General features: G+C 42.7%; 1 protein-coding gene across 1 annotated transcript in view; it reads left to right on the forward strand.

The window, feature by feature from the left end:
* Nucleotides 1–4,137: 4,137 nt before the first annotated feature.
* The window catches only part of LOC120037598 (myocardin-related transcription factor B-like), a 45,764-nt gene continuing 24,242 nt past the window's right edge, over nucleotides 4,138–25,659 (forward strand). The window contains exons 1-4 of the mRNA XM_038983596.1: nucleotides 4,138–4,319; nucleotides 6,008–6,058; nucleotides 13,540–13,736; nucleotides 25,526–25,591. Coding sequence (XP_038839524.1) covers nucleotides 13,577–13,736; nucleotides 25,526–25,591 — 226 coding nt within the window. The 5' untranslated portion in view covers nucleotides 4,138–4,319; nucleotides 6,008–6,058; nucleotides 13,540–13,576. The remainder of the gene's footprint in view (nucleotides 4,320–6,007; nucleotides 6,059–13,539; nucleotides 13,737–25,525; nucleotides 25,592–25,659) is intronic.

The following is a 25,659-nucleotide window of genomic DNA, read 5'->3' on the forward strand; positions in this document are numbered from 1 at the left end:
CTGTTATGGGGGAGGGACACTGAGTGAGTGTGTAATCAGTTCGATAGATGCATTTTCCCTCACCGATCTAGAATCATATTTCACACCATGCTCCCTGGTCATTTTATGTTTGAAGAAATAAAAGGGTCAATTTCCCATCTGCAGCAAACTGACTGTGAGGGTTCATAACACACCTCAGGCTCAGACTGCTCCTTAACATTCAGTTGAACTTGTTGGAGGCATTCATTCTCTCTTCTACTTCATCATGGTCATAATGCATGGCCCATTCTGGTTCCAAGAGTTTGAGAAACAATATTTTAGAGTATGAGCAGTTTTGTATGATGTATCTAGAAGTCTGTGACTTGTGGAACTGGAGGACTGGACATCATTATTTTTCGGTGTATCATTTAAGACCTACCTGAAGTGTTTGACTGCTTACAATTTACCCTGTTAATTTATTTCTTAAAACACCAGTACAGTGTTTGTCTTTTTCTGTTCAACATTTTCTCTTCAATGTCTATTCCATTTCTGCACACTGTTGCGAGAACATGGGTGTCATGTTTCAAATGTAGGCCTATACTCAAAGTACAGTAGTTATTTTTGTTTTCATGAATGATGATGATTATCTTCTAACACATGGATATGTTTGATAGGGAATTTATTGTATACAGATGGTAATAAAGTATGATTCTTTTTTTGACTCTACCTTGTGATGTACCTGGATTAAATCTTTGCCAGATTTGAGTATAGGGGTCTCCACTTTCCCTATTCCATGCACTGCACTAGAGTTAAACACTCCCTTAGATGATCAACATCTGCTTTAGACAAGGTCAGATTATTCACCAATTAATCACCACTATTCCAGCTCACACACAGATTAAAGCCGGTTTCAATCTATCTAGGTCTGCCATGATGTGACAAAATGTTCTCCCCTTTTAGATGAAAATGTGCGTTCGGTAACATACGTTTTGCTTGTGGGTTTGGCCGCCAGCCTGGAGAAGCCGGACCTCGGCCACAACCACATCATATTCCTGTGGGTTTGGTGATATTGAAATAGAGTGCACAGATGAAACACTTTGAAGTACTTAATTTTAGGAAGTGCGCAGTTTTGCATTAGATTCCGATAAAGGACATGGAGGATTTCAGATTCTGACACCGGTCTTTCGCCAGAGACAAATTGCTGCAGGGTTTAAAAGGCTTAGATCCAGGTCACAGTGAGAATGATGTGGCATATGGGCCCGGCCTCTAGAGCAACATCAGCAGATTACGACTCTGATTAAAAACCAGAGGAGGAAACGAACTGCCACGGGTAGAAAACAGACAGCCACCCAGCTCAAATCCCCTGGGCAGACCTTATCTAAGAGGAGGATAATGTCCAGAAATTGAACCTGTATCGGTACTGATGCTGTTTCTGCTCAGCAGCCTTATAAATGGATCTGGATAAGGAGAAGCGATTCAGCAATGGAGATATGGGCCAGCCACCCATGTGACCAAAGCTATTATCAGATGAACCAGATAACAATGATATGACATAACAATGGCATAATAACCGTCTACTACCAGCAGGTGTGTGTATTACAATGTTTTAGTTGTCAGAACCCAGTGCAGATCTATGAGATTGACGTAGGGCATTTTAATACAAACTAGCTCTCATCCTTTACTTAAAAACATAAGACAGGACAGACGAAGGTATTATAAGTTACATAATTAAATTCCATTCGCTCATATTGCACAACAGAAACCAGATGCCATTGTCTCCGAAAAAAAACTCGAATTTAGCCAAGAGAAAATAGTATGGGATTTTATGACATTAAAGTGTTCATAATCAACCCAGAGGATTTGGATTTCCTTAGCTTCCTACCTTCAACACCCCAGTTCAAACCTAACCTAGCCTTAACCCTAACCCTAGATTCGTGTCCACATCCCAGTTCAACCGAACCACAACCCTAAACCGAATCATAACCTTAGCTTCATGTCTACATCCTGGTCCACAAACCAAATAATCTGTAGTAATTTAATTGAGTTACACAATATATTTTTTAGATACTATAGGATGATTTGGACATAAAGTGTGCAGATGCTAATATAGGAACCATTGACTTGCATTGGATTTGTGCCACAAATACTTAAAAGTTAGCATTTGAATCAGTGGCCAGTTAAACCAAAGCATGGATTGTTGTCGTACCTTGTCCATAGACTGCTTAAAGGGTAAGGAAACCAATATGTGATTTTAGTGAACTATTCCTTTAAGTTTTCTAATGCGTGTTCCTATTTCTTTTTATTAGTAACGTGTCTTTGTCATTCTTGTTAATAGATCTAATGTGCTGTTGAAGATTAGCCAGGAGGGCATTTCTGGTTTCCCACACGTTGCATGAAACTATTTAAATTAGATTTTGTGGAAACTGTTGACAGATGGGGGCGCCAAATCCACCATTTGAGATGATTTATGTCGGTCCCAAATGTACAAAGTAGAGCGTACACAGTGGTGGAAAAAGTACCGAATTGTCGTACTTGAGTGAAAGTATAAATACCTTAATAAAAAGTTACTTAAGTAAAAGTGAAAGTCACCCAGTAAAATAGTACTTGAGTAAAGTCAAAGTATTTGGTTTTAAATATACTTAAGTATCAGAAGTAAATGTAATTGCTAAAATATACTTAAGTATCAAAAGTAGAAGTAAAAGTATATATCATTTCACATGTTTTATTTTAAGCAAAGCAGCCGGCACCATTTTCTTTTTTTTTTTTAAATGTACGGATAGCCAGGGGCACACACCAACACTCAGACATTATTTACAAAAGATGCATTTGTGTTTAGTGAGTCCGCCAGAACATAGGCAGTAGGGATGATCACGTGTTATTTTCATAAGTGCGTCAATTTCACCATTTCCCTGTCCTGCTAAGCATTCAAAATGTAATGACTACTTTGGGTTGTCAGAGAAAATGTATGGAGTAAAAAGTACAATATTTTCTTTAGAAATGTAGTGAAGTAAAAGTTGTCAAAAATATAAATAGTAAAGTACAGATACCCCAAAAAACTACTTAAGTAAAAATACTTTAAAGTACTACTTAAGTACTCTACACCACTGAGCATACATAAAGGCGTCATAAGGACTACATAAATGCTTCCCAAATAATCGATAACTGTATGTCATACTCTATAAATGCACTATGTATGTTTATACACCATTTATAGAGTATGACATATGCTTATATATGATTTGTTAAGCCTTTATGTAGTGCTTATGAAGCCTATATGTTAGCTTAGTACTTAGTAGGACAACTCCACACAAGCATCTGGGCTAGCTCCCAATTGACTCCGATTCACTCCTTGAAGAGCGTTCCTTGTCCCCGAATCGCCCAGAATGCACAGCGCTTCACACTGACAACGCATGGACTACGCACACAATGGGCGTTAATTCGATTCCAATTGAGTTTCCCATCTCCTCAAAAGTATCTCTGGAAGAGAAGACGAAAGGACATGCTTTTCCCAGTGTGTATCTGTTGATTTAAGGTTACTTTGGTTTTGAAGATTCTGTCTCCATCTAGTGGGAAAAAGGAAAACAGTAATGTCCAGAAAATCAATAGAATCAGTGTATGGTCTATTTATGTGAGGATGGTTTGTGTTAAAAATGTGAATAAACTTACTATTTTTACTGTGGTGCTAAACACCAAAGATGTCATCCTAATAATGGAAATAGATCAACGACAGGGTTGGAACACTTACTAAATATAGTTTCCCCAAACATCTGGCCATTAAAGTGAGAATCATTTGTTAGAGCTGCAGGATTTTTGCTTGGGCGGAAGACATCGGGATTAAATAGATTTTTTAACTGCTTTCAACCCTACTTCTGTACTGATGTTGGTGTAGAGACAATTGATATTGTGGGCCTGGAATGGGATGTGTGATATGTATAGGACTTTTATTTTGACACGCTTTCGAAATAGTTGATAGCAGTACACGCACAATTTTGTTTTATCATTTGGGGAAAACTGTTGAATGCAAACAAATAGAAATAATTTTATTTAACTGGTATACGATATATGGAGTATTAAGATATTGTTCATAATTGTTTTCCTTATTTAATAATTTACACTTAAAGACTACAGGACAGAACTCTTATTCTGAAGGATTGTTATTCTTGCTGGTTTGACACTCGTTTGAGTGAGCAGTTTGTGAGGGAATGTTATTAGCTAGCTAGTTTTAACAACGGTCAGTAAAGTATCGATTTGATTGAAGACCAATGGAAATGCGACGAACATGTCGACCATAACTTTTCTGCCGTCACCACTCGAATGCTTGCGGTCTCGGTTCCATACCACCAGTGTTTTTCTCTTGCGGGGTGAGTTGAACCGCTAATGTTAGCAACTAGGTTAGCTATCAAATAATCGCAATCAGATTAGGGAGCTGGCTAGTGATTAGGTAAATTAGCCAGTTTAGCAACAGTGCACCCACATCTGGCTACACGGGGCTAAAATCTGGTTTATGGCTGCTCCACTGGCACGAACCATGAGTCTATGTAGCTAGCATCTAGCGAGCGTATTACGTAATAGTTACAGCACAATTACCATAATGGTTAGATAGCTAACGTTAGGGAACTAGCCGTTAAACCACACACTATCTATCTAGTTGTCAATCACAATGGTAGCCTAAAAACTCACGCCTGCTAACATGACTTGCTAGCTAAGGCATCTGGCCTTATCGTTTTTCAAGATTTGCATAGCTATATGACCAGCAGGGTCAAATAATCACAGTGGTTATAGAGGATGCAACAAGTAAAGGTGAGTTGGTTTTTCATAGTCGAGCATTCAGAGGTCGAGACAGCAGGTGCAGTAGAGGTAGATGTGTAGCTAGCTAAGTATACATATTTCAACTCTATGGCTAGCGTGAATGTCTGACTGAAAACTTGTGTGGCCGCACAGCTCGTTTTAGCTAATCACATATTATGCGTGGTGTCGAGTAGTGATGGGCATTGAGCCGGCTCATTGGCTCCGTTCGTGTAAAAGAGCCGGCTCATTTGGCTCCCAAATGGCTCTTCGTTCAAAAATATTTCAATTGATATTGAACCTTGAAAAGAAGTGCAAATCTCCAATGTAAAGCCAAAAGGGTAGGCTACCATAATGTGAAATGCACGTTCAATACATTTGTACCGTGACAAATTATTAGATGGCCTGCAAAACTTTTTTTTTACGCAGTGAAGATCAGCGTCGACCAGTTTGATGCGCTGTTTACACTGTTTACCGGTGTTATTACTGTTGTCGCCCCAGCCCCTTCTTTGGGAGGACGGAGGCTAGCATCCAACGTTATTGTGCATTAACGCCGCTGCCTCCCGCATGTCCTATCTTAAAAATAGAAGTATAAAGAGGGATATTGCTATTATAAACTGGTTACCAATGTAATTAGAGCAGTAAAAATAAACGTTTTGTCATACCCGTGGTATACGGTCTGATATACCACGGCTGTCAGCCAATCAGCATTCAGGGCTCGAACCACCAAGTTTATAAATTAGCATTTATACTGCCTGTAAAAGTGGAGTGGGCTAGTGTTGTGGATTCACATCATGCCTGTTATCTTTCTCAAGGCTTAGATTTGTGTCGATTTGGCAAGAAATGTAAACCTATCCTTTTGTCAAATCTCTATATTTTATTTTCCGGCCATGACATAAGTGCTTCATATTTATTTGGCTCACAGATAACCCTATTCAGGCTGATCCTCTGCACTTGGCCTACTTTTTCTATTGTCAGTGCCTATGACCAGGTGGATTATCTAAATGCTGTATTATACTTACGTGGGGTGGGTCTACCTAGCATCTAATCTCTATCAAGCTTGAGCTTTGAGTAAATGGGAGACCTGAAAACAGTTGGCCTGCTCCTTGGACAGGAATTAGGATCTAATATACATTTTATCTAAGGTTTAGAGATTAAGATATTTATGTAATCTGTTTACATGTTGTAACAAATGTATCTCTTTATCTCTCTTTTATCCTCACTACCCCTCCCCTCTCCTTTCACTTTTTCACAATGAGAGCAGCCCCATTGAAATGGAAACACCCAGGACCTTGTTAAACAGGAAATAGACCAGGTATGCTATGCACAGACGCCTCTCGTAATCTCACGATTACACACTCCTTTTGGTTGAAGTCATACTGTTCTTATGACCTATGTTACTGCTGTCATCATCATGTTGCTGTGCCCATGCTGTGAATCCCTTTTCTTCAACCATGAAGGTCTAGTTAGTTTGTTTTCCTCTTGTTTTTCCATCTTCTTTCATCTCCTCCACTTTCTTTGAATCATGGCTTGAGTTCATTTAGCTCATCCATGTTCAGTTCATATCTCACTTCAAAGTGGACAAGATTATAGGTAGTTGAAATACATTCTGAATCTTGGCATAGAAGTGTCAATCACTTTGAATCCTAATGTTTCATTACCGGGGCTGAAACTTGTAACAGTACACCTTGTACTGTGTTTGCACCATAATAACATTAATGCTAAGAATAAGAACTCACTTTTTGAATTAGTAACTGTTCCACACACACTGTTATGTACAACTTGGTACGTAAACACAAACACAGCATGTACTGGGCTAGTTTTGGTTTGCTAATGCCATGTAAATGATCAGTGTGTTGGTTGTAGATATGTTTGACAGTTCTGTCAGTAGTGGAACTGGACCATCTGGCAGGGATTGCGCACATGTGTAATTAAGACGTCGGGCAGACTCCGTGGCATTGTGACTCAGTGACATCATCAGAGACAGCAAGTCCTCCGGCTACTCCCAACAGGGGCCTAAGAGGAAGGGCTTTAGACTGCCATGCTGTCTACATGCTGCCCCAATTGTCCCATGCATCACAACAAATAGTGAACCCTAAAACCTGATTTGAATTATTTCTCCACTGTGAAGGAAAATAAATGCGGATCACGTGGTGGTGACGCAGGACTTTTTCTGTCTGAACATGAGGGATGCAGAGAGGCTGGGCTATGATGTCATTGCTTTGGCAGGGGAAATGATTAAGGTGTTGAATCTCAGACCGTGCTCTTCAAATTCAGTCCAGCTTGTTCTGAGTGCCGACTGTAATGAATCATTGAAAAAACTGTCCATGGTGAAGAATTGGGATAGGATGGTTCACAGTTAGGCAGTGTTGTGTAAAGTAGGGGACATTGAGGCTTTGGGTGTTGTTAGGCTAGTCTTTTTGTGCCAGTCAGACTCGCACAGCTTTGAACATCTGTTTTTTGTCTCACCCCAAAAAACTGACCCTACACTTCCTCACAGAATGTGAAGCTTGTTTGAAATAGAAAGTAAGAGCCTGGGTGTTTATTTGTATTTCATAGGTAGGTAGGCAGATGCCTGTGTGGAGTTGGTTTCGATCTCCTGACATGATAGCCTTTATCTCCAAAAGTTGTATTGGTAATAAAAGGTCTTGAAAGATAAGCTCTGTCTGTTGCAGTTGCTTTGCAAATCAAGAAACAGATGATCCTTTTAGAGTTTTTAATGCTAGAATGAACATTAGGCTACTGAGTATTAACCTGGCAGGGGATACACTACTGTACGTCTATACCATTAAGACCAAAGCCAGAATCCCAGGTATTAAAAAGTGTTCAGATGGCGAGAGTTCTGACAGGAGAGCATTACAGTGTAAGTTCAATGCTCTGGGTCTTGAGATCAGTGTCTATCAAATGATGGGATTTATCTGGGTTCCAGGTGGAGAAAGACTCCAAAGTTGGGTAAATATCGGGAGAAATTATATGGACAAGATACAGAAGCAAAATAACACATAGCTAGCCTAATATCCATGCTGAAACGATTAGGTCAGTCACATGTGGTCCTGTTGAGGGATGCAGTAACTCATTGTGATACATTCTATTAGTGCTCAGTACAGGCTACAGGTGTGGCGTGCTGTCATTCTAAGGGAAGGTAAAAGTCCCTCCAACAGCACATGACCAAGATCATTTATAATAAGCAAAACGGGTCTCTGAAAGTACAGGATTAAAGTGTGTCTATAGAATATCTGGCTATGTTGTTGTTTTGAATAATTCTGGGTTTGTTTAACATTTCTGTCAGCTGTTTTGTCTCAGTAGGACTTCTACTTCTACCATATTTCCCAACTGGTTGTCAAGTCAATATGGTTTACCTGGACAACAGTCCAGTGTTATATCATTCTTATGGCTCTTCTAGCTATCGTTCTGTTGTCTTCTGTTATCGTGTATCATTGTATCTATCACAAGTTCACAACAACCCTTCAGGTTACCATGTCACTTTCACTAGAGCTTCCTGGACAGTCCCTGCGGCATCTTTTGGCTTAGTTAAATATTAGTGAAACTATTTCCATTTAATTATGGACAGTGTTGATGATTTTGGTAGAACTGAATTATCATAAGTGTATTTGATTAAAGCACTCTGTCTAATAGCTTTCTGTGAAATTACAGGTGAGTCACTCTTATAACACTCGTCAGCAGCTGACTTGACTCATTTCATAAGAACCAAAAGTGTGACAGTTTGTAAAAGATGGATAACTCATTTTTTGCTCACTACTAATAAGCAGCACCCTTTCAGCACATAGCCTAGGCCTATATCTATCTATGGTAAGAGGTGGACAAGGGCAGTGGAGCAAGTTTGACGAAAGGGGATGGGTTGCCATGGAAACTGACATAGTATATTATGAACCTGTTTTTAGAAAGAGCCCGGTTTGAAAATAACCAGTTTTCTTGAAGGATTGAAAAGCCCTGGGGATGGTCACCAGTCAGGACCAGTGGAGTTCAAAGGTTGTGTGAACTCAGGCTTCCCATGCAATGCTTCTCTTGTGACCTCTCCTTCAGCTTGAAAAGTGTGGAGGTGTGGCGCTCCCCTGTCCTGACAGCATAATATGTTTTTGTATGTGCTCCAACAGTTGTAGCTAGATTGTGTAAAGGTGGAAGCCTCTGGAACATGGCTCGAGTATCAGGAAGCTATTGTTGTGATTTTGGTTCACAGAGGGCATCTGTGTTAATCCGCCCATCGGGCTCAGGTTACTGCCATGTTGACTTAAAGGTCCCGCACAGTCATCCTATTTCCCAAGTAAAAATAGCCTTTTAATGACCAAACATGCTCAGAATTTAATACATTTTACCTTCTCTCATCTATAACGACCAGTAAGCCTGAAAGAACTGTCTGAGTGGGCAGGGGGTTTATATTCATGTACTCTCCTTGACTGACAGCTCTTTCAAACATCCCTGTGTACATTGCCAGGTAACAAGGTAAATGGGCCACAAGTTATTGATGACTAGGTAAACAATGGACCACATGTCATTCTGAGCCTAAACAGTATGCACCAACCCATTTTCTCAGCAATATGCTCTCATGGTCGACAGAGCTGATCATGGACTGTTGAATATCAGCAGCAATACACAATTGCATTTCTATTGTTTTGTAACTAATTACAGAATACAGTTCACTGATACACTTCTTCACCAGAATTAGTAAAGCCTGAGTCACCTTAGACATAAGGGGAATGTACATGAAAACAGCATACAATAAGTGTACTGCACAATTTATTGGTGCCCTTGCATTAGCATTATAAAGGAAAATATGTTCAGAATTGTATGTATTGATCAGATGTTTGTTTGATTATTTACAATAGGCCAGCATAGCTGAAATATTGATCAACATGAACACTCATGAGAATAATAAAGGTGAGAAATAATGGTTAGACGTCATTTGACCGGGCAGACGGGTTTGGCCGTGTACTTTTTACTGAAACTTTTCAGTGTTTGTATTCGGAATTTTTGTGTGCCTGTAATTCTCTATATTTGAAATGAATAACTATGACTTACAGTATGTTGGGTCTGGCTTCACAGCATATCCCCCTTTTTACAGCATATCCCCTTTCTTTTTCTTGCTAAAGCTGATTTTGTATCACAGCATATTCCTGCTACGGTGGTTGCCTGGGAAGCAGTGCAGACAGAGTAGATGTTGGAATTTCTCAAATGTCTTATTACAGCTTGATGAGTGGAAAGATAAAAGGAGATGGAAATTGAAATAATAATCCCCCCCTTAATCATCATGATGAGCCCCAATGACACAAGCTACATTAACTGTAAGGCAACAACCCACACAATAGAATGGCAAAAATGTGATTTTCAGATGTTAAATTACAAATACTATAGAACAGAAACCATATAGTGACTATCAGATGTGTTACAGAAAATATACAGTCAAAACAGTCACAGTTACAGCCACCGTGTCAGACTCCTCAACCTCTGTTACGTACATTATGGTCAGAGCTTGCAACATCCACTGATCCACTGTCAATGATTGTACAGCAGCCGTCTTCAGGATTAGCTTCCTGGCAACACCCATCCAATGTTCTCCCCAATTGATAAAGCATCTTCGCTCTAAATTTGCACTGCACACGCGTGACATGATCGTAATTTTCGGTGCAGCCTGTCCCCCTGAAATGAAAAGCAGCCACTGCTGTCAGATGTCTTCATTCTTCTGAAAATAGTGTAACGTTAAATTAACACTGGTATCCAGCCACAACACAGTGTGCTTTTTCCAGCATGCTGGTAAGTAGCTTGCTTGATAAAAGTCACAGTTGACAAGGGTTATGTATCGTTCTGCTTGAGCCATCTTACGGTTTGTAAACAAAGCCATATGATGTGCTCATGTGATGACTGTTCAGGTTTTACATATTTAAATGAGTTAAGATTATAAGACTACCATAGGTGTATGACATTTCCAGCTTTACTTGACGTTGCGTAAAGCTGGTACTAAATCCTGCCTCCTGGATCCAAATCAAATTACATTTTTATTGTCACATACACATGGTTAGCAGATGTTAATACGAGTGTAGCGAAATGCTTGTGCTTCTAGTTCCGACCATGCAGTAATATCTAACAAGTAATCTAACAACTTCACAACAACTACCTTATACACGCAAGTGTAAAGGAATTAATAAGAATATGTACATACAAATATATGGATGAGAGATGGCCGAACGGCATAGGCAAGATGCCGTAGATGGGAACAAGTACAGTATGCACATATGAGATGAGTAATGTAGGATATGTAAACATTATATAAAGTGGCATTGTTTAAAGTGGCTAGTGATACATTTATTACATCCAATTTTTTATTATTAAAGTGGCTAGAGTTGAGTCAGTATGTTGGCAGCAGCTACTCAATGTTAGTGATGGCTGTTTAACAGTCTGATGGCCTTGAGATAGAAGCTGTTTTTCAGTCTCTCGGTCCCAGCTTTGATGCACCTGTACTGACCTCACCTTCTGGATGATAGCGGGGTGAACAGGCAGTGGCTCGGGTGGTTGTTGTCCTTGATGATCTTTTTGGCCTTCCTGTGACATCGGGTGGTGTAGGTGTCCTGTAGGGCAGGTAGTTTGCCCCCAGTGATGCGTTGTGCAGACCTCACTACCCTCTGGAGAGCCTTACGGTTGTGGGCGGAGCAGTTGCTGTACCAGGCGGTGATACAGCCCGACAGGATGCTCTCGATTGTGCATCTGTAAAAGTTTGTGAGTGTTTTTGGTAACAAGCTGAATTTCTTCAGCCTCCTGAGGTTGAAGAGGCACTGCTGCGCCTTCTTCACCACGCTGTCTGTGTGGGTGGACCATTTCAGTTTGTCTATGATGTGTACGTCGAGGAACTTGAAGCTTTCCACCTTCTCCACTACTGTCCCGTCGATGTGGATAGGGGGCTGCTCCCTCTGCTGTTTCCTGAAGTCCATGATCATCTCCTTTGTTTTGTTGACATTGAGTGTGCGATGGGGGGGTGGGGCGGGGACCAGTAACTTTATGATCAACTTTGTCAACGTACCAGCTAGTCATTTTTCAGATTGGGTCAACCTACAGTACTATTAACTGGTTTCATTTAAATATCATCAAATTTCACTGTTCGCTACCTTTTAAATTGCATTCAAACAGCCATCGATAAAATGCAATTGTGTCCATAGCATATGCCTGCCCATACCATAACCCCACCGCCACCGTGGGGCACTCTGTTCACAACGTTGACATCAGCAAACTGCTCGTCCACATGACGCCATGCAGCCCGGTACAGTTGAAACCGGGATTCATCTGTGAAGAGCACACTTCTCCAGCGTGCCAGTGGATATCGAAGGTGAGCATTTCCCAACTGAAGTGGGTTAACGACACCAAACTGCAGTCAGATTAAGACCCTGGTGAGGACGGGGTGTGCAAACCCACAATTTCATCATCTGTCCGGGTGGCTGGTCTCAGACAATCCCACAGGTGAAGAAGCCAGATGTGGAGGTCCTGGACTGGCGTGGTTACATGTGGTCTGCGGTTGTGAGGCCGGTTGGACCTACTGCCAAATTCTCTAAAAGGATGGCTTTTTGTAGAGATGTTAATAAATTCAATAAATTCAACAATAAATTCTCTGGCAACAGCTCTGGTGGACATTCCTGCAGTCAGCATGTCAATTGCACCCTCCCTCAACTTGAGACATCTGTGGCATTGTGTTATGTGACCTGCAAATTTGTTGTGACCTTTTATTGTCCCTAGCACAAGGTGCACCTGTGTAATGAACATGCTGTTTAATCAACTTCTTGATAAACCACACCTGTCAGGTGGATGAATTATCTTGGCAAAGGAGAAATGCTCACTAACAGGAATTTGAGAGAAATAAACTTTGTGCGTATGGAACATTTCTGGGATCTTTTATTTCAGCTCATGAAACATGGGACCAACACTTTACATGTTGCGTTTTGTATTTTTGTTCAGTGTATATATAAAACACAGGAAAATCGCCTTTTTGACTGCACTGGGCCTTTAACCAAGGGTTTAACCAACCACTAAATAAGAAGACAATGGATGGCAGTGTAACACTATGCAAAGCATTGTATTGCAGTAGATTGCGCAGCAGCAAAATTAACTGCTGCACCAAATTCTGTAAAACACAGCTATTCAGCTATGCTGCTGTTTTACCTGCTGAGAAAACTGCAAATAAGTTTAACAATGAGTGCATTATGAGTAAAGATCACCACATGACTAATGCAAAAATGGCATGTGGATACAGACTGCATTCCATCAAGCCACATTGATATTTAGTATAGGAGACCATATCGGCACACACTACTAAGTGACAGATTAGCTGGAGGTTTGCAAGAGCACCTTTGTGGCCCATCAGTAGCAAGTTGAGCTCTCATTCCAGGGCTATGTCTGTTTTTAGGCTTCTCCTCTGAATTCGTTAGCATGTGATTTTTTTGTAAATATATCTGCATTGGGCGGTGTTTATGTAAGGCGTTGCCATGGCAAGGAGCTGGTCCTCCGCAGTATTGGCTGGGCCCAGTGTTTCATCTGCGGTCCTACCTGTTATGGTGGGTTGCCATGGGGATGGGCTGGTCCTTCTGCAGCAAGACCCATTAACCTATTGGATTAGGGATCATACACTCTGTCAGGCTAGTGAACTGGAGGGGAGCCCTGGGAATGTGTCAGGCAGGTGATGTAAGGCAGGAAGCAGTTGGGGATACAAGTAAAGGAGGGATGTTCTAGCCAGTTTAGTAAGATGGTGAGATAGTTCTAGGCATTTTTGATGAATGTGTTATTTTGTTTATCTCTCAGGTCTGTCTGTCAGCCACCCTCCGTCACCCCTGCGATCATGGAGGCCCAAGCAGGGGAGGAGCCAGGCCCAAGTGGTTCAGCTCCTGCATCGTCTGACTCCGCCCCCAGCCCACATAGCGAGGCAGTGACCAATGAGCTGCAAGAGCTGTCGCTGCAGCCCGCCCCCAACCTGCTGCCCCTGAGAGATAGGAAAAACGGTGAGTGCCTGTTCTGATTCCAGGCAACTGCCATCAAGCCCACTGATGAGATTAAAACCCTGGTGGACTGACGCTATATGGTGCGAAGACCATCCACTTCCATCAGAAAACTACTAAAACTACTCACTTGGCACAGTACCCACAGTGGTCTCTGGTCAAGGAGGGAGAGTTGTATGGCAAAGTTGTTAGAATTCCAGCTGAAACAGCTCAATGAGGGGGAGGAGAGTAGTATCTTACCCAAGTGCACTCCGGGTCAAAGGGTACCTGGAATACAGTTTGCGAAAGTGCACTTGAGGAGTAGAAGCTGGTGTGCGGGAATAAAACCCAGCTGAACTTGAGCTTCTCTCATTAAGTCATGAGGAGGAAGAGCTTGTATATGACATTATTTTTTACAGACATGAGGAAAATAGGAACAAGTGTGTGTGTGTAGGCGATAAAGTCTAAACATGGGGGCTACTCTCCTTTAGTTTATTTGTCACGTGCGCTGAATACAACCGGTGTAGACCTTAGAGTGAAATGCTTACTTACTAACAGTGCAATTTAAGTAAAAAAAGAGGTATTAGGTGAACAATAGATAAGTAAGGAAATAAAAAACAACAGTAAAAAGACAGTGAATAATAACAGTAGCGAGGCTATATACAGTAGTGAGGCTATATACAGTAGTGAGGCTATATACAGGCACCGGTTAGTCGGGCTGATTGAGGTAGTATGTACATGTAGGTATGGTTGAAGTGACTATGCATATATAATAAACAGAAGGTAGCAGTAGCGTAAAAGAGGGGTAAAAGAGCAACAAACACAGTCAGCAGCACTGGAAACATTGAAAAGCACTTTGTTCCACCAAATCACACCAGCATCCTTAACCACAAGCATCTCAGCGAGGGGAAGCTGTGAGACAAGCACATTTTAAAAAGAGCAGCATGATATCATGAGCAAAAAAAGTCTGAGTTAATCGTGTTCACTTTTTCCACTCTTCTCACCCTTTCCACTCATGCTATCATCAGATGCTGTGTGAGTTTACATAGTAACATTTTATTACCGCAGCCAAAGCAGCAAACTGCAGCTCTAACTTTGCGTGTTATCCCCGAGCGTACACGCCCATGCTCAGTGTTGTAGTAGTGAACTACATGTAGTTTAACTCTGTTTTGCAGTAGCTTGGTGGTAGTTGAACTCAATTCAGATCTTGGTAGTGTTTTCAGTAGGTCATAACTTTTTTGCCTTGAGGCTAGCTACTGGAACTACATTACTTTTTCAGCTGAAAGATAACATTTGTGAAGTAGGCAATTTCCTTTATATTTCAGCATCAGGCCTGTCTAATCCTCACTTGAAACACAGTTTGTGTGTTTAATAGGCTAAATGAAACATTCTGTTAACTTCTGACCCTAGAGTCATCTGTTCTTGCAATTTGTAGTCTGATATTTCAGATTTAGATATGATTATTTATCACAAAGTACTTTGGATGTAATTAACCTCTTGTTCAAAGTAACTTTAGTTCAGTAAACTATATTTTTCTTAAGGGTAGCTTTAGTGTAGCTTATCTTCCAGTGTGAAGTAATTGGTAGCTTGGTAAACTATATTTTCAGAGTAGCTTCCCCAACACTGCACATGCTCAGTTATTTTAGGAATTTAGAGGTTACATACTTGTCCCAATATTTCACTGAAGTGCAGGCAGCTCAACACGACTGTTTAATGACAAAGTTGGCCTGGATCCAACCACTTTGCCAAGGAGGAGGCCTGAGAGATCAAGTGTGTAGTGGTTGTCGAGGAACTGCACTCACACCCAGACCACAGTTGTAATTCGAATCACAGCAGGGCTAGACACTGCTGCCCTGACACTGTGCTCTACTCCACTCTGATCTCCATCTTACTCTGTGACTGAATGTTCACCAATGGATAGCATGCTAATTGGGGTGTATGGGTGTCAGTGTACGTTTGCCGATAAGCATGCACACACAGGCTCCATTATGAGTGAGCATGCTCTGCACCTTTAGTCTGCTGTTCTGACAGGTGAGGGGAGGAGTGTGAAGTGTCTGTAGGGAGTCAGGTGTGATGAGGTGCCTGGGTCGTGTTTAATAGGTCACGGCACACCAGAGATAAACGTTTCCTAATGGAAAGCAGAAATCTGTGCTCTTAATGAACTAGTTCAGCTAGTTCCTCCACGTTTAAAAATGTTTTTGTCTCCTACTGACACTGTTCCACACAGAGCACTGAGTTGATTCTCAGCATAGGCACACACACACTGTTGTTTTTTAAAATGGAATATCCGAAACATACCATATACTTGCAGTGAAGCCGCTCAACAACTACATCATACCAGTCATCCAACAGAAGCATCCAGGGTCAATGCCCTGCTGAAGGGCACGTTGATAGATCTCCCACTAGGCCAAAAAACTTTATCCCGAACCCTCCAAGAAGTCTGTTGTTAACATGGAAACAGAAGTGTCTTCCTGACATTTATCTGAAACACTCATGCTCGATGAGCCTTATGTAGCAGAGAATAATAAACCGATTGAGTGATATGTGTGTTTTTCTATAATCGTGTGGGTGTTGGCATGTGGATTTTGGGATAATAGCAGTCGGAAGTTATGTTCTTGACATAGATATATCCTCAATTCCTTATCTGTTCATATTTTGATATGTTTACACATCTATGGTAATCAAGGCTGTCAAATGAGAGGAGGGAGAACAGAGATTAATGGAAGGGAATGACGGGAAGGGAGGAAAAAGATTATGAACGAGGGGCAGCAAAGAGTGAGAGAGATGAGATCAAGAGGCATATAAAGTCCACTGTTATCAGTCCAAAATGTGTATTTTTTTCAACTGTGAATTATTAGTGGAAAACCTTGTCACCTGAACCATATAGCTGACCTCATGTACTGTGAATGTGATTGACCAGGAATAAGGGACGTGACGCGAGTGACAGTAAGGATGACTGCACAATGAGTTCATAAGAGTTTAATCACCCTGAAGTCCTATGAACCCTACTTGCTCTTTCATCTCTGGCCCTGAACAACACATGCTGCCAGATGTACACAGCAGCTGGATTGAACATCGTGGACTATTAGAAATATCAGTGTCGTTTGGGATGATACACGCTGCCATCTATTGGCTGACAGAAACACTACAACTGGCCATACAGCATTAGAGGAAGGACAGGGAACTGAAGTACTGTGGCACATCACATATATATTGACATTTGCATGTATGCATCATGTCCTATGAATCAGGAGATGAGGTTCATTTTCAAACCTTGGAAATTCTCTTAATGTAATCGAAATGTCTGTTTCAGTGTAAACTTGGGTTTTTATGTGTTCAAATGCACTGAGGATATTGAACAGGTTCTAGATCCTTAACACAAGATATGTGTGGAGTCAGGTTGTGTGTGTGCAGGGATATCTGAGTAACCCTAGCTGCCGTCTGCACCAGTTAAGGGTAGCTGGATATAGCCCCCATAGCCAGCTGGCCTACTATTTAAAACAGTCAGCCCGAGGGGAAGGCTTGGTGGTGGGGGGGCTCACATTCTGGAGCCCAGGCCCAGAGAGAAGGAGTTAATTTGAGACTTGTTTACCGCACACCCTTCCTCCTGAGTAAGACCTCGATGAAGAGGTGTGAAGGCAGCAGCAGTAACTGTTTGAATGTGGACTCCATCTTGTTTCAAACACAGTAGGCCCACCAGATATTGAGATGCCAGGGCCCAGTTTCCCAAAAGCATATTAAGTTCATCGTTAGAACCTTCGTAGTAGCATGGTTAGATTTCCAAGCTGTTTCCCAAAAGCCTTGTTACTAAAGTTGCACCTCAAAACGCTCTTTATTTACCGACTGTCTCATACCACTCTTAACAGCTAAGTGCGTCGTTAGATGCTTTTGTTGCCCTTCTGCTTCACTTTATACACAGATCTCCGCTAAACATAGAAACCAGATGATTATCTGTCTCTGTGACCGCCGATAACATCGGAACAAAGTTGACTACAAATACAAAGTTGCCAGTGTTTTTGTAATTGTTACAAACAAGTGAAGGATAAGAAGATGCTTCAAATAAAAACGGAGATGCATACAGTATAGGCTCTAGGCCTACAGTGGGGAGAACAAGTATTTGATACACTGCCGATTTTGCAGGTTTTCCTACTTACAAAGCATGTAGAGGTCTGTAATCTTTATCATAGGTACACTTCAACTGTGAGAGACGGAATCTAAAACAAAAATCCTGAAAATCACATTGTATGATTTTTAAGTAATTTATTGCATGACATAAGTATTTTATCACCTACCAACCAGTAAGAATTCCGGCTCTCACAGACCTGTTAGTTTTTCTTTAAGAAGCCCTCCTGTTCTCCACTCATTACCTGTATTAACTGCACCTGTTTGAACTCGTTACCTGTATAAAAGACACCTGTCCACACACTCAATCAAACAAACTCCAACCTCTCCACAATGGCCAAGACCAGAGAGCTGTGTAAGGACATCAGGGATAAAATTGTAGACCTGCACAAGGCTGGGATGGGCTACAGGACAATAGGCAAGCAGCTTGGTGAGAAGGCAACAACTGTTGGCGCAATTATTAGAAAATGGAAGAAGTTCAAGATGATGGTCAATCACCCTCGGTCTGGGGCTCCATGCAAGATCTCACCTCGTGGGGCATCAATGATCATGAGGAAGGTGAGGGATCAGCCCAGAACTACACAGCAGGACCTGGTCAATGACCTGAAGAGAGCTGGGACCACAGTCTCAAAGAAAACCTCTGGCTCTGAAGATCATAATTTCTCCTCAGCGATGTCATAGCGCTTCCATTTAAAGACCCCCCCCCCCCCCAAGACCGCTTCTAGGAGATATGATTATTTCACTTTTTTATTTTAAGTAGCCTCACAGAAGAGTTTTTTTCTCGAGCTATTTCGTGTTTTCTTTGGGGCTTATCAGCAAGGAATTGGTTGGATTGTTTGGCAATAGCGAGAATTGGTTTGCATTTAGTACTGGGCTATGGGCTGATTTTGACCCTAGATTCTTAACTTACAGTTGACCTTGCATAGTTCTGAGCCTAACCATCACTGATCTAGTAGTCAGAGGATGCCCACAGGGAGCTCTAGTTCAGTCTGATTCACATGGATTATTACCACTTTCACTGAAACAGCAGAATGCAATTTGAGGTATTTTGGATATGCTTAGAGCCCCTGTGAGTTATTAGCTTTTCCTATCATCACTATTTATGACACACACACACAAACGCAGGACTATCCCTGCAAGCATATGGTTGGTGCCTTATCTGCAGCAAGGGGGATCAGAGTCTTGATTCATTTTCCCCTAACTTGTCAAAGTCAGCTTTGCCTGAGGATTGTGCATCCTGATTCCAGCATCTCTCACTCACTCACACACACACACACAGTTTGTTGGCATCTGTAAATAGTCTCTTATGCTCACCTTTTTTGTGGCCGGTTCTCTAAAGCTAGGCCATTACACAAATCTGTTCTAAAACACAAAGCGAATGCCAATAATAATCAACAAGAACTTCCCTGGGGATTTTCTCTACCTCACATAGTTCTTTGTTATGACCCCCAGGCTAGTTCCCAACTTTATTTTAGCTCACCTGATCCACCATTAAGTGAATACAAATGGTAACTTTGGCAGTACACACAGCTGTAGGCTGCATTTCTTTTTTTAAATGTCTGTTTTGACAGTTTTTGTACTTCATCTTTAGAAAATGATTTTAGGGCTTTGATTAGCATTGATGTTTTAATGAGAAGTGGCAGACTAAAACGTGTTTCACATTTTAAAGTTCTCACTCTGTCACTCTCTGTTCTCACTCTTCTTGTATTAACAAATGTTTTGCTTACAAAAGTCAAACAGTGAAGACCAAAACCGTCAAAGACCCAGTCCTGGCTTTGGGACAACACGTGTTTCTGTTTGGGGATCTGTGTGGTGGCAGTTTCTTCCCTGTGGCCATTATGGTGTCTGGCTACCTCAGGGTACTGTGTGGGGCCATTATGGTGTCTGGCTACCTCAGGGTACTGTGTGGGGCCATTATGGTGTCTGCCTACCTCATGGCACTGTGTGGGGCCATTATGGTGTCTGCCTACCTCATGGCACTGTGTGGGGCCATTATGGTGTCTGCCTACATCAGGGGTACTGTGTGGGGCCATTATGCTGTCTGCCTACATCAGGGTACTGTGTGGGGCCGTTATGCTGTCTGCCTAAATCAGGGTACTGTGTGGGGCCATTATGCTGTCTGCCTAAATCAGGGTACTGTGTGGGGCCATTATGCTGTCTGCCTAAATCAGGATACTGTGTGGGGCCATTATGCTGTCTGCCTACATCAGGGTACTGTGTGGGGCCATTATGCTGTCTGTCTACATCAGGGTACTGTGTGAGGCCATTATACTGTCTGCCTACATTAGGAGTACTCAAGTGCTATTTGAGAAGTTCCGGCCCCACAAATCTCCAAGGGGGCAAAGGTCCGGATGGATATTGTCATTTATCGGCGTAGTAACAAACCCCCACCTTGCAACCCATGTGACCCCAAACTGTACACAACCCTCCTGTTGGCGTAGAGAACATCTTGCAGTTTTAAAGCTAATTTCCCACAATTCTACACATTTTGCATGGGGCAGAGCATTTTATTCTGTTGCTTTTTAATGCAAATTTTCTGCAATTCTACAAATGTTTCCATGTCTTATGTGTGTTTATATGATACCAGGGGTCAATGCCCGACCCTCTTCCAAAAAATAAACTCAACAAAAAAAGAAATGTCTATTTTTCAGGACCCTGTCTTTAAAAGATAATTAGTAAAAATCCTAATAACTTCACAGATCTTCATTGTAAAGGGTTTAAACACTGTTTCCCATGCTTGTTCAATGAACATGCACCTGTGGAACGGTCGTTAGGACACTAACAGTTTACAGGCGGTAGGCAATTAAGGTCACAGTTATGAAAACTTAGGACACTAAAGAGGCCTTTCTACTGACTCTGAAAAACACCAAAAGAAAGATGTCCAGGGTCCCTGCTCATCTGCGTGAATGTGCCTTAGGCATGCTGCAAGGAGGCATGAGGACTGCAGATGTGGCCAGGGCAATAAATTGCAATGTCCGTACTGGGAGATGCCTAAGATAACGCTACAGGGAGACGGGACGGACAGCTGATCGTCCTCTCAGTGGCAGACCACGTGTAACAACACCTGCACAGGATCGGTACATCCGAACATCACACATGCGGAACAAGTACAGGATGGCAACAACTGCCCGAGTTACACCAGGAACGCACAATCCCTCCATCAGTGCTCAGACTGTCCGCAATAGGCTGAGAGAGGCTGGACTGAGGGCTTGTAGGCCTGTTGTAAGGCAGGTCCTCTCCAGACATCACCGGCAACAACGTTGCCTATGGGCACAACCCACCATCGCTGGACCAGACAGGACTGGCAAAGTGCTCTTTACTGACGAGTTGCGGTTTTATCTCACCAGGGGTGATGGTCGAATTCGCGTTTATCGTCGAAGGAATGAGCGTTACACCGAGGCCTGTACTCTGGAGCGGGATTGATGTGGAGGGTCCGTCATGGTCTGGGGCGGTGTGTCAGCATCATCGGACTGAGCTTGTTGTCATTGCAGGCAATCACAACGCTGTGCATTACAGGGAGGACATCCTCCACCCTTCCTGCAGGCTCATCCTGACATGACCCTTCAGCATGACAATGCCATGCCACCAGCCATACTGCTTGTTCTGTGTGTGATTTCCTGCAAGACAGGAATGTCAGTGTTCTGCTATGGCCAGCGAAGAGCCCGGATTTCAATCCCATTGAGCACGTCTGGGACCTGTTGGATCGGAGGTTGAGGGCTAGGGCCATTCCCCCCAGAAATGTCCGGGAACTTGCAGGTGCCTTGGTGGAAGATTGGGGTAACATCTCACAGCAAGAACTGGCAAATCTGGTGCAGTCCATGAGGAGGAGATGCACTGCAGTACTTAATGCAGCTGGTGGCCACACCAGATACTGACTGTTACTTTTGATTTTGACCCCCCCCTTTGTTCAGGGACACATTATTCAATTTCTGTTAATCACATGTCTGTGGAACTTGTTCAGTTTATGTCTCAGTTGTTGAATCTTATGTTCATACAAATATTTACACATGTTAAGTTTGCTGAAAGTAAACGCAGTTGACATTTCTTTTTTTGCTGAGATTATATTTATTTATTTTGTAGTCTGGACCGCGGCCTGTATTGACCCAGTTCTGGGACCGGATCCAGACCGCAGTCCACCAGTTGAGTATGGGGCGTCTAGGTTGTGCACAAAGCTCACAGGTGTGTTGTCACTAATGAGCAGAGGTCCCAGGTGCCACGGGGGAAGTATTTGATTGTGGTTAGGAGGAAAAGGTTTAGCTGAAGTGTGTCGGTGTCTGTCAATGGCGGAGTGAGTGGCTGCAGCAACAGCTGTGACAGTGCTTGATCAAGGATTCACAGGCATTTGACACACACTCACAGACCCACACACTCACCTCACTCACTCGTCTTGCTGCAGTAGATACTGGCTCTTGAAACTCATAGCAGCTGTACATTTCCACTGCAAGCCAGTGTTTCTTTTTTCCCATCTTTTTCATTTGGTTTTGTTTTTTTCAATAAGATTTGCCCATTTTTCTGAACTATTCGGAACTTTGTTTGCTAAAAAACGAGAAAGAGGAGAGTTGTGTATAGAGCACATTATATGGACTTTTGGAAAACTTCAATCTTCTCATGATTTTTGTCACTTGCACAAGGACCATTTCTATTCTGATGCTCTTATTTTGGTCCATCGGGCGATATCCTGCATTAATATATTTAGCAGAATCTCTGTGACTTTTCCAAAAGATATCACAAACTTGGTAATCCATATTGACTGGACTGTATTGGACTGAGCTGAACAGAGAATTCTATTTTTGTTACATTTGAATGTATTTGGACATTATTTTAATGTATTTATTTGATGGGACCACCGTCTTTCAGAAATAATTATTTATTGTTTTGAACCTGATCACCATGCTGGACACCAACCCGACCCTTCACACAGACCCCACCTCTTTTGGGCCCCCTCCAATCAGCAACAGCATGGATAAGCAACGCATACGATTGGAGTTAGAACGCCGGGCTTGTCAGAGCCTGAGGGAAGGTGGGATTCATATTACGCACGCACACACACACACAAACTCTTTATAATATGAGGTGTGGAAGATATGGTTTTATTGATATCTTTGTTTGGTTATATATTTTTTTTAACAGATATTTTTGATATAGCATCATTATGGAGAATTATTATCCTTACTCTTCCTACTTGGCTTTTGTTTCATAGCTCCCCATAAAACACACCCAGCTAAACAGTCAAGTTTTTCTCAGTGAATCGTGTGTATTGAGTTATGCTGCTCAGGCCGGCTCAGTGGGTGTCTGGTGTCTTCTGGGCTGCTGGTCAGATACTAAGTGGACCTTCTGGCCCCGGTACAGATGGGGCAGCGCCAGGACTCTGTGCCCAGTGGACAATGCTCAGGCACCTGTGGGTGCAGCCAGGGCCGTGACACCAACTGAGTTGGCGCGAAAAGAGCCTGAACAGATTTAGTCGTGACACACTGAGAATCTCACACTGACTTTTAGAGAAACATAAATGTGCTGTGAGGCAGATACGCTGGCCCACTGAGTTAAGGTGAGAAATACTGAGACTGATGAAGATACTGTGGTGTTTACTGTTACACACAGAGACAGGTTTAGATACTAAAACACAGATGGACACTGAGGGAAAACAGGGACAGGCTTGAGACACTGAGATGGACTTGGAACCATTGAGACAGACTGTGATTTACCGAGAAGTTATTTGCACCGAGACGTGCAGTCTTTCAGAGACACTGTACGATGTGGTAACCCACAGGCACCTGCCTTGGCAGCCGGTTTTACTTCAGAGTTTCAAAGGTGGACAGCATACCTTGGCCCTGATTGAGGAGGGTGTCTGTTCACATGTGTCCCCTCATGCAGCCAGGCCGAGCCCAGGCCTTAGATTTCTGCTTCGGAGCAGTTTGAGTGTCGGGTGATTTACAGTAATATTCCCTGTAACTCAACAGGCTGGGCCGGGCAGAGAGATAGAGTTCCCAGATATTACAGTGTGGTATACAAATAGAAACCAGCAGGGAGAGGTTGAGGATGGGTTTCATCTCAGGGTTGGGATGGAGGGAATGGAAAGTTTTGAAAATATTTTCAAAGAAGTAAACGATTGAATAGGCGATGTAGAAAAAGTGCACCGGAAGTTTTGCAGTGACGCACAGAGAAAGGCGACAATACATAAATTGAGCACAAAGGGAGATATGGAGAGGGGCAGGTGGTAGGAAAATGTAATGTTCTCGTTTACATCACATTGAGGTACTGAGAACGGTAATGAATTCAAATTGTGGCATTTCAGAGTGAGCATTTGCCTGGAACAGATTCTGTATAAGCAGCTGGCATCATTCCCCTGTCAGTCCTTGGCACAACTAGCAAATCATCTGTCGCTGGAGGAGTGTCTGTGTTTGTGCGTGTGTCGTCGTCGCCCCCCCCCCCCCCCCCGTAAACCCATTTAATCTCGTCTCCTGTCGAGGGTACTATTGGGAGTCCTACGTCAAGCAGCCATAAAAGAGGATGATTTGGCCCAGGCGGCGACAGCCAGGACTGTCAGAAATGTTGACGCTGGTCAGAGATGTGAAAAACCGCAGAGGCTGAGCTCAGAGAGAGATGGAAACCATGAGAAAGAAGTCCCACATCGCCCACACTGATCTCACTCTGACCTATTAGTCAGTATGCTTCCCTGTGGTTCACATGTAGGCAGCAGACCAGCTACAAACACAGCTACCTCAGGAGGTGCACACAAGCATCACTGTGTACAGTACAATGGACTGGTCCAACAATCATACTCTCACACATGAACACCAGGCCACATACTGTATGGCTATGTAGTATACTGTAACTGCTTAACTTCCCCTCGCATGTACAGTATCACATCTCTAATTTCATGAAAACTGCTTATGCGCGTACTGAGATGTAGGTTTACTTTACCTCACATCTGACAGGAATCACTTACATGAGTCCACTCAGCTCACTGAGGCTGAAGTGTAAACACTGGATAGCAATGATGATGTGATGCAGAGAACATGGTCTCCATCAATAGCTTTCTGTGTTTGTTCTATTTGTCTAGCTGAGATTAGGCAGCTGTTAGCAAGACACATTTATTCATGTCATACACATTTAGTCAGTACAGAAGTGTTACCATTTATCTGTACATAACCTCCTCTCAATATATCACCTCATTCTATTAATTGTGAGTGGTGAATGTGGGCCTTCCTGTTTTTACAAGAAGCCCTCTGCATTAGCATTGTTCAAGCCATGCGGAAGTGTCGTCCTCTCTATCTCTCTCTGTGTGGTAGAAGTTGTCAAAACGCGACAACCCGGCTGCTGTTTGAATGTAGAAACAGGAAGCGCGTGTGTGTGTGTGTTTGTGTGACAGGGACCGTCTGCCCGCTATTTCTCCTCCCTGCCTCTGATGATAACCTCTGTATCGGCTGTCAGACGACTCTGAGGGAGGGAGAGAGGAGAGAGCCAGAAGAGCAGTGAGTAGGGTACTCTTCAACTTTTGGCTTCTACCTCCCAGAAAGATACACTATATTAATTTACAACACGGCTGTAACCGGCCTTGTATTTCCTCCCAAGGAGAAGAGCACGTAGCGGAAACTGACTGTAGGGCGTTTGGGTTTTCACTATTGGTTGTTGCCCTTGCTGCTTCTGTCTGTAGTGTACTCACCTGACCTCTTGCTGTCCCTCTTATGCAGTGCTCCAGCTCAAACTCCAGCAGAGACGGACCCGTGAGGAACTGGTCAGCCAGGGGATCATGCCACGTAAGTAACACTCTCCCGTCCGTCAAACTGCCTCATCCCCAAACCAATCTCCCCTTCCTCTAGCTGCT

Source organism: Salvelinus namaycush, chromosome 3, assembly GCF_016432855.1.
Source record: "Salvelinus namaycush isolate Seneca chromosome 3, SaNama_1.0, whole genome shotgun sequence".
Lineage (NCBI taxonomy): Eukaryota > Metazoa > Chordata > Actinopteri > Salmoniformes > Salmonidae > Salvelinus > Salvelinus namaycush.